The sequence below is a fragment of the Mastigoproctus giganteus genome, chromosome 14 (genome assembly GCF_048544385.1).
Source record: "Mastigoproctus giganteus isolate SK-2022 chromosome 14, ASM4854438v1, whole genome shotgun sequence".
NCBI lineage: Eukaryota > Metazoa > Arthropoda > Arachnida > Uropygi > Thelyphonidae > Mastigoproctus > Mastigoproctus giganteus.
In genome coordinates, this window is record NC_143588.1 from 83,873,633 (window position 1) to 83,888,754 (window position 15,122).

General features: G+C 36.8%; 1 protein-coding gene across 2 annotated transcripts in view; it reads right to left on the minus strand.

The window, feature by feature from the left end:
- Positions 1-15,122, minus strand: part of LOC150075305 (putative nuclear hormone receptor HR3) — a 163,025-nt gene that overhangs the window by 77,873 nt on the left and 70,030 nt on the right. For both annotated transcript variants that reach the window (XM_090389177.1, XM_090389178.1), the window contains exon 3: positions 2,055-2,196. In XM_090389177.1, coding sequence (XP_090245303.1) covers positions 2,055-2,196 — 142 coding nt within the window. The remainder of the gene's footprint in view (positions 1-2,054; positions 2,197-15,122) is intronic.

Below are 15,122 nucleotides of genomic sequence, written 5' to 3' on the forward strand. Positions count from 1 at the left end.
CTGTTGGGTGGACGGTGTCCTGGGACTTCGGCTTGTAAAAAAAAGGTACATAAATTGTAAATCTAAAATTGTATAAATTGTAAATCTTACATTGTATAAATTGTAAATCATAAATTGTATAAATTGTAAGATATACCGGACCTCATTGTAACCCAACTGGTAGGTCCTAACTATCTGTATAGTTGTATAAGTTGTGAAGGTTAATACAGAAATTGGTGCCTTCAACAAATTGTAATAACTTAGTTTCAAGTGTTAAGGTTATATAATATGTTTGTAATCATTCCTGTGAAGATGCTGGATCAAGATGTTTTGTAAAACCACAAATTGTAAATAATGTACAGTTACTCTTCAGCGGCGGATAGGGGAAACCCTGGAGCCCGCAGATAATAATAAAATACTTTAAATACTTAAATACTTTGTTCGGATGTCCATGCGTCGGAGATGTGAGGCGTGCATTGTAGCCCGTGGAAGAAACTTCGAACACTTACTTTAATCCATGTACCTTTTGCTTCTTTTCATGTATTATTAAAACGATTTCTCACTTACGGTCTCTTTTCTTTATGGTGCTTCTGTGTACAACACCGCTTCAGGAAAGCATTTCCGACCCCACATTGCTATATGATTTCAAGTTGTCAGGATGTGCCCTACCCCTCTTAGAAGTTCTGAAACGTTTAACTGAAACACCCTGTATAAAAATTCTAATCTCTGGTGGGATTCAAGCTCAGATCTCCCCAAATGTGAAAGTGATGGGTGGAGTTGTTTTAACCCAATTTATTACTAATTGTATACAGTAAGACCCCAGTATCTGCGGGGGATACATTCCAAGACCTACCATGGATATAAGCGAACACTTGCTGACCCCAATATAACATGATTTTCTTGTACATACATACGTATAATAAAGTTTAATTAATAAATTAAACACACGGTAAGACATTACCAACATTAAATACAGTAATAATAAAGTACAGCAGACTCTTGATTTACTGGGACACTTCAAGACTCCAAATTAAAAAAAAAAAAAAAAAAATCCGCCAGATATCATAAAATTCAAGTAATAACTAGAACAGGTATAAACAGATATTTTGCAAGTCGTAAATAAGCAACAAGAACTGGTGTTATAAGTCCGTCGCTGGGAGATTAGTGTACCTATTATCTTGCAACCCCCGCTGTCTTCACACCTACCACTCAAAACAAAAAAAAGACACCAAATGTTTATTTGATTTAGTGCATCACATCGTTTGTTGTGTTTTGTCGCACCGCAGAAGGACAAATTTTGTTTCTTTATGTCAGGGATGTCGGAATTTTTTTTTTATAGTAACTATTTTTTTTTTTTTTTGTTTAGAAATCGCAAAAATGATGGGCAAACACAAGAGTTGTTTCAAATTAAACGAAAAACTTGAAATTATTCAAAAGTTTGAAAACGGTGCATCCGTTAAATCTCTAAAGAATCATAATGTTGGTGACCAAACCATACACAACATTGTAAAAAATAAAGGGAAGCTTTACGATTTAAAACTGTCATCGTAAAAAATAAAGGGAAGTATCATATTGGACACGTGAGTAGTACGTGTTAAGTTTTTTTTTTTTCCGTGGTTAACTGCGGGTAACTGAATCAGCAAATACGGGGGCACAACAATACTATCATTATAGGATGGTGACCTAAGGTAATTTCACTTTTTTCTTAAAATTTTTCTGCTTTATTTATTTCTTAATCTGGTGTGTTTCCATGGGATTGCTTTGACTCCCAGGTTTTTTTTTTATGATTTCATAATTTAAAACCATTCTGTTACTCCAGAGTAACTTGCATTTGATAGTAATTTTTTAATAAATAGAAACCATGACATTAAGCAAGAAATCTATATTTTTTACCATTAATATAGTTGAAATGACTTCAAAGTGGTAATATCTTGTGTGCTAATAGGATCATCCAAAATGTCTAAGACAAAGCCTGATAAAAACAGTAATATGATGAAGAGAGAAAAAATGAGTAAAATCTAATTTTTCTTGTTATGATAATACTTAAATGAAAAAAAAAAAAAAAGACCACTTACCATCCCTAGACATCCCTGAGGATAAACATTTCTGCAGACGACAGTACTGACACCTGTTCCTATTCACTCGGTCTACCATACAATTCCTCTGCCTTGGGCACTGATAATTCACCATACCAGCAAGACTCCGTCTGAAGAAACCCTAAAAATAACCTTCTATGGATTTATTTTATCCTATAACACTATAAATAAAACTTGCTATTCTAACTTTTGTATTTTTGAAATTAATTATGAACTCACACAACAAAGGAACAATGTGTCATTCTGTGAGTAGATATACAATGAAAGCAGACCATTATTATTATTATTATTGGTAGTAGTAATAGCGGCAAATGATGCAAGGAAGCAACATAACATCAGTCAAAACACACACACCTCATCTGTCCATCCCTCTAACATATGTCTAATTCCTCCTTAAATTTATTCAAAACTACATTTATTAAATTTATTCCATAAAATGGAATAAATTATAGGGGGAATAATTTGTGGATAATAAAGTAGAACATTCCATTTATTATTCCACAAATTTATTCCACAGCACGAGATGGTAGTTAGTATTGCGGAAGAGGTAGTTTGAATAAGTTATTACATGTATAACCTTACAATAAGATGTCTACTATAGTGAACTTTATTGATATATTGTCAGTTTAATAACATTAAATATATAAAAATTTTATTATAATAATGAATAATATAAATGTAACAAATAGCCACTTTTTTCATTATAATGAGTGCTTTAAACTCCAGTAATAATGTAATTTTTCCTGTACATAATTTTGCAAACATACGTTTCTTTAATTTTAATTATTTTAGCATATGCTATCATATTTTAATTTTTTAAAGGTATGAAAACAATTTTATATGATTGATGAATAGAAGAACATAACTAAAACAGTGTAACTTTATTTATCTCTCTGTTTCCACTTTTGCAAATCAGTATCAGACAAATGCAGAAAATATGATAAAAACAGAAATGAGTTGTTAACATGGATAAAAGCAACATTTGCATACATCACAAGGGTTCTTGTGTAAGAATATATAATTCAATGAGCCTTCTGAAATTGGGAGGATATGTGGAGGACAGTTATGATTCTAATGAACAAGAGACCATTTTTAGGGATGTGCTAAGGTAATTAACAATACAAGAAAACTTAGAATGAACTGTGTTTACAGCAATGTCAGGAGTGCTGCCAATAAGATTAATTTCCTGAACTCTTAGTCAGGCAAACTAAAGCTGAAATAATAATGATATATAATAACGTTGACTTAATAATGCATAACAGAGTTAATGGGCACTTAATGTCACAGAAATAGGGGATGATGAATTTTTCTGGCATGTACAATGTATTTAAGAAGAATATCAGACAGGATTTTGAGGAGGGGGGAATGGTCATACTGTTTGTAAAAGTAGCCTATGCACAACAAGAGCATTCCAGATTTGGAAAGTGCATGCCAGTACTGTCTTTATAGTGTGGAGTAGTAGGAAGTAAAGTAAAAATGAGAATGAGTTTGGGTGGGTAAGTTGGCTGGTTGGTTGTTTGTTTTATGTTTTATTGGTGCATCAGCAACTAAGACTATAATGTGCCAAAAATCATGTAATGAGAATGGGAGTCTACAAACGAGAAAGCATATAATAAGAACTTCTATATGCAGGTGGAATGGGTAAGCTAGTGCCTTGTAATGGAAAACTTCAATCTGTCCCTCAATGATTAGAGCAATTGGGAAGAAACTCTCCATGAAGGATACATTTCTTTTTAATATTAGGAAAAGTACTAGGGGCAAGAATAATCTGGACCTGATCATCACCCATGATCTACATAGTCTCATAAGGTTGACAGGACAGGAACTTTTAAGATTGCTGATGAAAGAAGGTCTCAATTTCAGTAAAGGGAACTATGACAGTCTAAGATGCTATGCAGCCTCTATCAACCTTTCTGGCTGATAGAGGGTGCATATGGGAATGATAAATCAGTGAATCATAGAATAATTTTACAGCCATCATCAACAGAAGCCACAAATGCATATACCACTAAGAAAATATAGCACAAGGAAGATTCTGAATGGATGAATACAGAACTGGCAAGAATAATCTGGACAATCAATTATTGTTTGAAACAATATAATTGATTGTTTCATTATATTTATATTTCAATAAAAGATTGAATGAAACAATAAAACAATAAAGTAATGAAAAGCCCTAAAGAAATCACTAGTTTATCTGTAACAGTACCAAAAAATGGTTAGGCTGCCAAATGCTGAGCACAAGAAATCGCTGGCTAAGAGAGCAAAGAAAGAGGACAAAGAGTTTAACATAAGGGTGAGCCAAAAGTTTCTGAACTGGGGCAATAAAATTAATTTAGACTTAAGTTGTCCCCTCTAGAGTTTATTGATCGATTCTAGTGCTTCTTCCACTATTTGAAGTACCTCTGGAATTCCTGTTTCACGATGCTGTCCAACACTTTTTGCGATTCAACCTGAATCTCTGTGATGTCTCCAAATCTTCATCCTTTTAATTGGATTTTCAAATTGAGGAACAGGAAGAAGTCACAGGGGGACAGGTTTAGAGAACAGGATGGGTGTGGGTCACTGCCAATTTGTTCTTGGCTAAAAACTGCTGAACTGACAAAGCCATGTAGACTGACATATTATTGTGATGCCAAAGCTAATCCTGAGTGTGCCATTTGTCTGGGCATTTTCTCCTAACATCCTTCTTCAAATGTCTTAGGACCCTGATGGAACTGGTGGTATACAGTTCTACATCGGAGTCCTAAGGAACCCTTTGTAAACCATTGCATGGAGTCTAAGAAAACAATCAACATGCTCTTGACATTTGATCTTACCTGTCTTGCCTGTTTTGCACGTGCAGGTGATAAACTTTTCCACTGGGAGAACTGCTGCTTTGTTTCTGGGCCATAACCATAAAACCTTGATTTCACATACTATTATGACCTTGGAAAGGAAGTTTCTGTTGTTTCTAGCCTGTGCTAACAGGTCCCTGCACACAGAAAGCCGGTTCTGTTTGTCACTAAGCAAATGAGGCACAAATTTCATAGCAATGTGCTTCATGTTTACATTTTCAGTTAAAATGCATCAGCATGTAGCATATGATTGGTCTAGAATGTCATGAATATTATTAAGTGTACACCATCTTCACTCATGGATTATATAATGCACTTTTTCAACGTTGTTATTAATCCAACTTGACGATGAATGATCTGAGCACTCAAAATTCTCAACTGAAATTTGGCTCTTCTGAAAATGCAAACACTATTGAAAAGGCTGTGTCCTACCCATAGCATCATCACCCAATGCTTGTTTAGCATTAGCATTAGTAGAGGCAAATGATGCAAGAAAGCAAGCCATCAACCAAAAAAAAAAAACCACTCCCATTTCACCCCTCCGTTCGTTCGAAATATCTCTCCAGCTGAGCCTTAATTTTATTTAGGCATCACCTTCCACAATAAGGGATGGAAGCCTGTTCCACCAACCAACTACCCGCTGGCTAAAGGCAAATTTCCGCACATCTATCCTACATCTGTCTTTCCTCAATTTGAATTTATGCCCTCCCAGGTGATTATTCTGAGCAAGAGGCAGAATCCTACAGCAATGAGCATGCTCAGACCATTCAAGGCTTTATACACCTCTATCAGATCATCTCGCTGGTGCCTAGTCTCCAGACACTGTAATTTGCAAAACTTAAGCCTTTCTTCATAAGAGCAACCCTTTGTTCCATTCACTAATCTTGTTACCCTTCTCTGTACTCGTTTGAGCAGCACTACATCCTTCTTGAAATGAGGACTCCAGACCTGTATACAGTACTCAAGGTGTGGCCTGACCATTACCTTAAACAAGGGAATAATCACCTCCTTATCCCTGCTAGAAAAATTCCTGTATATCATTGACAAGACACAATGAGCTACTATTGCAGCCAGTCTGCACTGCTCAGAAAACTTCATATCTGCCAGCACAATTACCCCAGGTCATTTTCATTCTCTACCACTGTCATTGTAGTACCACAGAGTTGATACGCTACTCTGGGGTTACTGTTTCCCATATGTAGTACTTTACATTTATCAATGTTAAACTTCATTTGCCACCTCTCAGCCCATCTGCTCAACCTTTCCAGATCCTGTTGCAGCAGCATAGCGTCAGTAGTGTCCTTAACAACCCTGCCAACCTTTGTATCATCTGCAAACTTGGACATTAAGCTTGATATACCATCATTAATATCATTTATAAATACAGAAAACAACAATGAACCCAACACTGAACCCTGATGGACTCCACTAATAACATTAGTCCACAATGAGCAGTGTCCATTGATTACCACTCTGTCTTCTCACCCTCAACTACCCCTTTATCCATAGCAGCAATTTTCCTCCAATGCCACACTGCTCCAATTTGTGTAGCAGTCTTCCTTTCTATCAAAAGCCTTTCTAAGATCCAAATATATAATATCAAAGTTATTCCCTGCATCCAGTTCTTTTGTGACTGCATCATAGTATCTAATCAAATTGGTCAGGCAAGACTTTCCCTTAACAAAACCATGCTGTGTCCGAGCTATAACTGAAGTCTTGTCTAGATGATCCTGCTGTGCTTCTTAAACAAGTGCCACCATTAATTTTCCTGGAACAGAAGTTAAACTCACAGGTCTATAATTACTTGTGTCAGCCTTTGATCCTCCTTTGTTTGTTGTTATTGTTATTTGGTTTTTAGGAGCATTAGCAACTAAGGCCATATTGCTCCGGAATATGTGGTGGTCATTTTCTGACCTTTCCGCATCCTCCGTATTTGGGGTGACGGGCTCAAACCCCGGTCTAATCAAGAAGTGTGTGCTATGCACTGCTGCTCCTTCCCACCTGGCTATGGAGGCACCTCCTCCTTTGTGAATTGGGGTCACATTTGCACATCTCCAGTCTACAGGTACCTCCCCTGCGTCCAAAGAAGCTCTCATAATTATGGCTAAGGGTTTGCTTACTTCCTTTGCTGCCTCCTTTAATATAACTGGATAAATCCCATCCACCCCAGGTGCCTTTTTTTATGTTTATCCTCAACAATTTCTCCTCCACTTTCCTCTCAGTTATTACAAAATCATCTAGCTCACTGCCAGAGTTTACTTCACCTCTGGCATTCCCCTTCCTGAATAACTCCTCATGTGTGAATGTAGATGCAAAATACTCGTTTAGTTTGTTAGCCACCTGAGGAGGATCATCAACAGTTGAACCATCGATATCCAGTGGACTAATCTGATTCATCCCTTTCCTTCTAGAGTTTACATAGGTAAAAAACTCTTTCTGTTTTTCTTTGCATCCTTTGCCAAGGATTTCTCATAATCTGCCTTTGCAGGCCTAATCTCCTTTGTGACTTGGTTACAGACCAGCTTATATCTATCATAGGCTTCCACGTCACCCATTAATTTATATGTATCCCACGCATTTTTCTTCTCTGCCATATGTCTCATTAGTTCATCTGACATCCATTTAGGCCTAAACTTTGAACAATATTTCTTATTTGGTATGTAAAGCCTAGTAGCTTCTAAGATAAATTCTTTGAATGCTTCCCATTTTGAATTTGTTGTTGGTTATATTGTTATTTGGTTTTTAGGAGCATTAACAACTGATGCCATATTGCTCCGGGATATGCGGTGGTCATTCCCTAACCTTTCCACATCCTCCGTATTTGGTGGTGACAGGCTTGAACCCCGGTCTAATCAAGAAGCGTGTGCTACACACTGGTGCTCTTTCCCACCTGGCTACGGAGGCGCCTTGCTGTTGGTAACATCATCAGTTGGTCCGACTGTATAGAATTTAAATACTGTCTCAGAACATCGTAGTTGCCTTTAAGAAAGCAAAAACCCTTCCCTTTACCCATGATGGTAGCTACCTCTTTGAGTAAATCCCACTTCAGCACACTGTGATCACTGCCACCTAGTGGTTCCTTTATCTGCAGATTCTTAATGCATGAAGAATCACTACTGATAATCAGATCAAGAGTATTACTCCCTCTAGTTGCCTCTTGAACATGCTGATGTAGAAAACAATCATCCAATAAATCCACAAAAGCCTTGCAAGTGTGTGAGTGACCAACCCACAAATTCCAGTCAATATCTGGGAAATTTAAATCCCCCATTATAAGACTCTGATTTAATGGCCCACTCTATTTCCCTGTACAGTTTCTTATTATACTCATCAGAGTCATTAGGCCTATAGCACACTCCTACTCTCAATTTTGATCTCCCAATGCTTATGTCACACCAAACTGACTCGACACTGCACTGTCCAGCGATATCGACTGGCTTCACTTCCTTGGATTTTGTGTGTTTCTTAACTAATAGCATAACCCCTCCTGTCCTGTGTATTCTTTCTGTACAGATTGTACTCCCCAAATTCTGCACTTCTTATGTCTGTGTGACACCATGTCTCTGATATCCCAACAATATCTACCTTTGATGTTTTGAGCAATACCTCAAATTCATCAAATTTATTTACCAAACTCCTAGCATTGGTGTACATGCACCTGTTCCTATTCTTAGCTACCCTAACACAACCCATGTGTTTACTTGTACCGCAATGACTCCCAGCAGTCTGAATCTTTTACCCTGCATCTTGTTTTCCAGGCTGCTGCTCATTACGATAGAAGCAGTGCAAAAATCACTTTCACCGCTGCCAGTGGCTACTGTTAATCTATTAGTCCTTGTATCCCCCGAAGCTAGCAGTTTTCAGACCCACCTAACACTGCCTCGATAGCATCAGCAAATATTATTGCACCCTTTCTATTTAAGTGTATCCCATCCTTATAGAAGCAGTCTCTCCTGTTAAGTACAGTTTACGCATTTCATATATCTAAACAAAATCTGATGCAATTCTCTGTTACTTAGCATCCACCGTCTTATATGGCTACAAAAACCACAAGACACTCTTGAAACCAATTAAACAACACTTGCACAAAACATAATATCCTACTGACATGAAACTTCCCACATTAACTCACAACAAACTAGTTCAGCACTGTCTAATAGCACACTGCTATACTACACAATCTACTGGCCTTGTGGTTAGCAATCCACAAGGTCAGTCCAGAAACTTTTGGACTAGAATTGCACCTTTTGGACTAGAATTGAACGTAAATACAAAGAAAAGAGAAATTTAGACTTGCCTTCATGTAATGGATATGGGCAAGACAGTGAAAACCCAGCTGATGAACTGAATAGGTACTTGATCTTTACAGATTAAAGTTGCTTCAAATCAAGGAGAAACTGAGTTAGTAAACCTGAGCACTGCAAAATCAAAGATATTGAAATTACAAAGGATTGCTTACTACAAAATTTTTTTATACTCTAGATTTTGGTTTGGTTTATTTTAATGGTGCATCAGCAACAAAGACTATAATGTGCCAGGACCATACATTTTGGTTAGTAAGGACACTGGGAAGGACTGCACAACCCAGTTATTTTAAAAGAAATGGGAGGGAGAGCATCAAACCATTAATGTTAATTATCAGGGTTTCACTAGACACTCAGAAGTGATCTCCCTGAAATAAAAGAGCATTAATGTGCTGCCAATCAAGAAAGGTAGTTATAACAATGAAGTAGATAACTAATGACCAGTTAGTCAGACTTTAGTTGTAGAGAAAATCATGGGTGCACTGATGCAGAATAAGACCATCTAGATAGAAGTGGTATTCTCGAGGGAACACAGCATGGTTCTGTAAATGGAAAAATAAACTTGTTCAACAAACCTGACAAACTATTATGGCAGTGTTAGTCATGAGTTGGAGGCAAGACTCTGACACTGCTGTATAAAAACCAAAACATATTGCAATCACGAGTATGATCCTTAAATGGATTGTGAGAGCTACACAGAAAACAAGTGGCAATGTGTTGTAATTAATGATAACTCTTCAGAATATAGCATAGTTAGGAGAGGGAGTCCACAGAGAATCAATGTTAAGACTGCACCGATCACCTATGGACTCATTTTCTGCACCTATTTTGGATATTCTCAAATGACACTGAAAAAGGGACACAGAATGTGATGTAAAAATTAGCAGATGTGAAGATAGGAGAATTGTTGAGGATCAGTGCCAATCAGTACTCCTTCAGAGTAATGGATAGGCTTCATGGATAAATAGCAGATATGATTTAATGCTGGAAAATGCAAGGTTTTACACTTGGAAAATAACTCCAAAATAACTTATACATTTGGAGTAGTTTAATTAAAAGAAGGGGATCTAATATAATAGAAAAAGAAGGGGATCTAATTCTTTTGATTCAGGCAAATGTAAAGGTCTTTGTCAGCAAAGATGGTCTTAAGGTGTCCTGTCAGTGATTTACTAAACAATTGCTTGAGATGGGGAGTTTAATAATACTACATAAGGAATTATGAGACCAAACTTTGATTATTGTATCCAAGTATGGAGGTCATACCTAAAGAGACGCAATTGTCGTTACAATATGCTATAAAAATAAAATCCCTGACTGACCATCCTACGTGGACATCTATTTATATGCCACGGCAGGAAAATCGATATAATACGCGTAAAACTGCCAGTCGGCCTTTTGGTATCAGGATTCAAGAGCTGGTTCATGATATTGGCTTTACGTTGGATAATATATCAACGTCAGTCAAGCAAGATCTTCCCCCTTGGAATATACGATCTCCGTCTTGTGACTTCAGTCTTAGGAGTTGGCTGAAAGCTAACACATCGTCATGTATATATCAGCAACTCTTTGCAGCACACCTTGCCGAACACTCTGAATTCTTGCCGGTTTATACAGATGGCTCGAAATCTGAAGAGTTTGTGGGATCTGCTTGTGTCTTTCCAAGCAAAACAATCTGTAGTCGTATTCCAAGTGAATGCAGCATATACACTGCAGAGCTACACACAGTAGAACTGGCCTTGGATCATATAAAAACCCACCAGTACCAAAAGTGCATGCTATATATGGACTCTCTAAGCGTATTACAGGCCTTATCCAATGTGAGAAGCACTCACCCAGTGTTATGTCGGGTGCAGCAAATATTACACTCCCTCTTAGAGTTAAATCTCGATATTCGCTTTTGCTGGATCCCTAGCCATGTTGGATTGAAATGTGACTTAGCTGATGCAGCAGCAAAATCAGCAACGCCACAAAGTCGCATCCGCTTGTCAGTCCCCTATACAGACTGCAAGCAACTGATCTACAAAAAATTATGCGCGTGTTGGCAAGAATCTTGGAATGGGTGCCCTACCAACAAGCTGAATGAAATTAAGCCTGAAATAATGCTTTAGCATTCTAGTCAGCGCAGGGTCTGACAGGAGGAAGTAATTCTTGCTCGGCTACGCATAGGACATTCTCACCTGATGCATTCGTATTTGCTGAGGGCTGATGATTGTCCTGTGTGTAGACATTGTAAAGCAATTTTAACTATCCATCATATTTTAGTCGAATGTACATATTTTAATAATGAACGCCGTTCATGTTTTAACCATCTGTCTGAGCCTTATACACTCAGGCAGATTTTATCCGACGATGACAATGTGTCAGATGTATTCAGATTTTTACAACTGATTAATCTACATAGTTTTATTTAGATTGCCCTAATGTTTAACATATTGTAAATGTTTTATGCCATATTCTTGTTTATAATATATTAACCAGATACGCTATTTTATATTTTTACATATTTATATTTTATTACCTTAGACTTGGCGCATTATAGCCTTAGATGCTGATGCGCCATTAAACTTCCAATAACCAACCAAACAACCTAAAGAGACATCAGACTTTTTGAAAGTAACACATTGGCAAAAGGGTGCCTATACAAGAAAGAGGGAGGGATGGGGGAAAGAGAGAGAGAGACTTTGAATATAGACTGTCAAGCTTGGAAATTAGAGGTGATATGATGGAGGTTTATAAGGCTCTGAGAAATGAGAATAAAAATGATCGTGAAATTTTTGCAGTATTAAATGACACTAGAAACAGAGAACATAAGTTCAAATTAAGGAGAAAGAATTATAAACTAGATTGCAAAAATTGCTCCTTTAGCCAGTAAGCTATTAATCACTGGAATAGGTTGTGTCTATGAATAGTTGTAGCTGACAACTTGGGAGATATTCAAAGGCCGGCTGGATGAATACTGATGGAGGAAAACAAATATATATGTAGGTTTTTTGAAGGAAAAGAAAAATCCAAGCTATTTTCTCAAAAAAAGCCTGGTTTCCTCACACCCCATGTACATCCAATGCCAATACTATCTGGTTGTAACTGCAGATTGAAATGTGCCCTTATAAAAGTGCAATACTTTTTAAAACTCTGTTGAAGTTACTTTCCACTGGAAAACAAGTATAAAATTTTAAAGACTTATTGAGACAGGAAAATATGGAAGAATACAGGCTTACAAACAAAATATGAAATTATTAATGCCCAAAAGCAGCATCATATCTAAGTGCCATCGTAAGGAAGTGCATGGCGACCAGGTTTTTATATGCACATAAATAATGTTTCATTATCTTTATTTGAATATTAGGAAAGCATGCAAATAATAATAAGTATTAATCACAAAAAATGAAAATAATATATTATTTCCAAACATTTAGCAATACAATGGAGCTTTTTTTTCTTTTTCTTTAATTTCGAATTTTTGGTTAAGGAGGAGGAGGAGGAGTGTTTCTTCCTCCCCCCCAAGAATATGCCCCTGCCCACAAGAATAGGTGTTGAATAAAGTGAAATGGTAAAAAATATGGGTTATTACTTGGAAGAGGGGGGGTCTACATGATCATTCATTATTATGTTAATGAATTGATAGACACAACACTATTATATTATATGGTAGATTAAGTAATTTATTATCAAAATGATACAATTTAAAGGAATTGAGCCAACTCAATGCCAAATACTTAAAGCTATTTATGGCTATATTTTGGGAACTCACTGCTTGCAGTCTTCAGGCCTGTGGGGAGTTAGAACATTGTTTGAGGAGTGGTGCTACAAGTTTTCAAGTTGGAATCAAGGAAAAAACTAACTCAACAAATTCCACCAAATCCTCAACAGCTTTTGGTTATTACTTGGTTAATACATCACAAAATCAAATTTAATGTTGAAACAGAAAAAAAATGAACAACTCCCATTCCTGGACATCCTCATCTCAAGAAACCCTAATAATCTATAGATGACAGTATATATAAGAAACTTATGGACACAGGAGGCATCCTAAACTACAAGTCCTCAAATCATTTCTCCACCAAAATAGCCATCGTCAAAACCTACATCAAAAGAGCCCTAAAAGTTTGCAGCCAAGTGGTATTACTGGAACAGGAAATCTCAACCATAAAAGTAATGGTTTTAAAGTACAATATCCTCCAGCATTAACAGACAGCATCATCAACAAAACTCCAAACAGTAGTTCCAGACCTCCACAGAAGAAAAAGACAAACCTAAGACCAAGCTAATTATTCCATACATCCCACAAATTATTAGCATCATAGCAAAAACCCACAACATCCTCACATGCTATGCAGGAACCCAATCTCTGAAACAAAAACTATTCAGGAACCAATATCAACCATCTAACCATAGAGGTCTTATGTATCTTATCCAATGCTCATGCAACTCACCCTACATCAGAGAAGTGTCGACCGGGCTAGCTAGGTGGGTAAAGTGCCTGCCTGGCAACCCAAAGGTCACAGGTTCGAATTCCACCTCGGGCTTGGATCAGAGTAAAATACAAAAACTTTGATAGGTGCATTATGGCCACAGAAGCCGATGAAAGTATATGAGAACATAAGCAAGACACAACATGGCAGAATCAAAAGATCCAAAACAACTGCACACGCTCTTTCCTCCAAGAGGTACATGTGATTTCTCCAACATCATAGTTCTAACAACAGATTCATCGCACTCCAGAAGAACCTTCAAAGAAGCCTACTGCATAAAATGTTTCAGAAGCTCTGCAATCAACAAGAAGCAAGGAGTTAACTTCCACGATGCTTATTACAACCTATTCCATATAGATATCCTGAAGAAGTTCTCAGCAAAAAGACCCAAACCTCTTAAAGGCCGCCGTAGCCTAGTGGTCAGGCGCGCGGGTGCATAAGTACACGTGCCTTGAGTGACCGGGGTTCAAGCCCGTAACTACTGAATACGGTGCTGTTTCTTGTATTCTGTCTATTTGTGAACTCCTCTGACCGTTTGGTCGTCCCGGAGTATAAACAGAAAATTTATTATTATTATTATTAATAAGAAAAAGTAAATTCAGGGAGCCCCAGTCAATATTAAAATTAAAACTTACTTAAAGTTTTAAAATTTAATTTTTAAAGCCTTTACTTAAATTTAATAAGCAAGTAATCAACAAAATAATAATAATTATTATCATTAACATAATAATCATAACAATTTGATAACTATGGCAATTTTATACGGACACTGTAATTTAATTTAATAGTAGTACAATACGACCAATTATTAAATACTTCATATGTCAATCTAATAATCCGTAATATATTAAAAAGTTTAGAAATATCCATAGATATACTCTCAAGCGGTCCTCACCCTCCATCCCCCTCCCGTTTCGGAACCATCCTAATATCTCTCTCTCTCTCTCTCTCTCTCTCTCTCTCTCTCTCTCTCTCTCTCTCTCTCTCTCTCTCTCTCATAATATATCCCTGCTCCCAAAATCCTCCAGGTTTGCAATGCAACAACCTCCCATTGGGCTACACCAATCAACTCCAACCTATATAAACAATCAATCTACTCCTTCCACACGTCTTCCCTAACCAGACCTAGACATATCATTAATGCATCATGTTAACAGGTAAGCCCTTCTAACATTTTAGAGTAACTTTAGGGATTTTTCATAAACTATCTTTATTTATTAATTAATTAAGTTAATTCAATTTATAAGAAAAAGTGTAACAATTATACGACGACAACTGCACATGTAAAGGAGTATAGTATAATTAGAATACATTGTATCGTAAATAATCGAATATCAAATTGAAAAATTGTAGTACCACTCTTCAAACAATGTTCTATCCCCCATAGGCCTGAAGACAAGAAACAGTGAGTTCCCAAATCATAGCCATAAATAG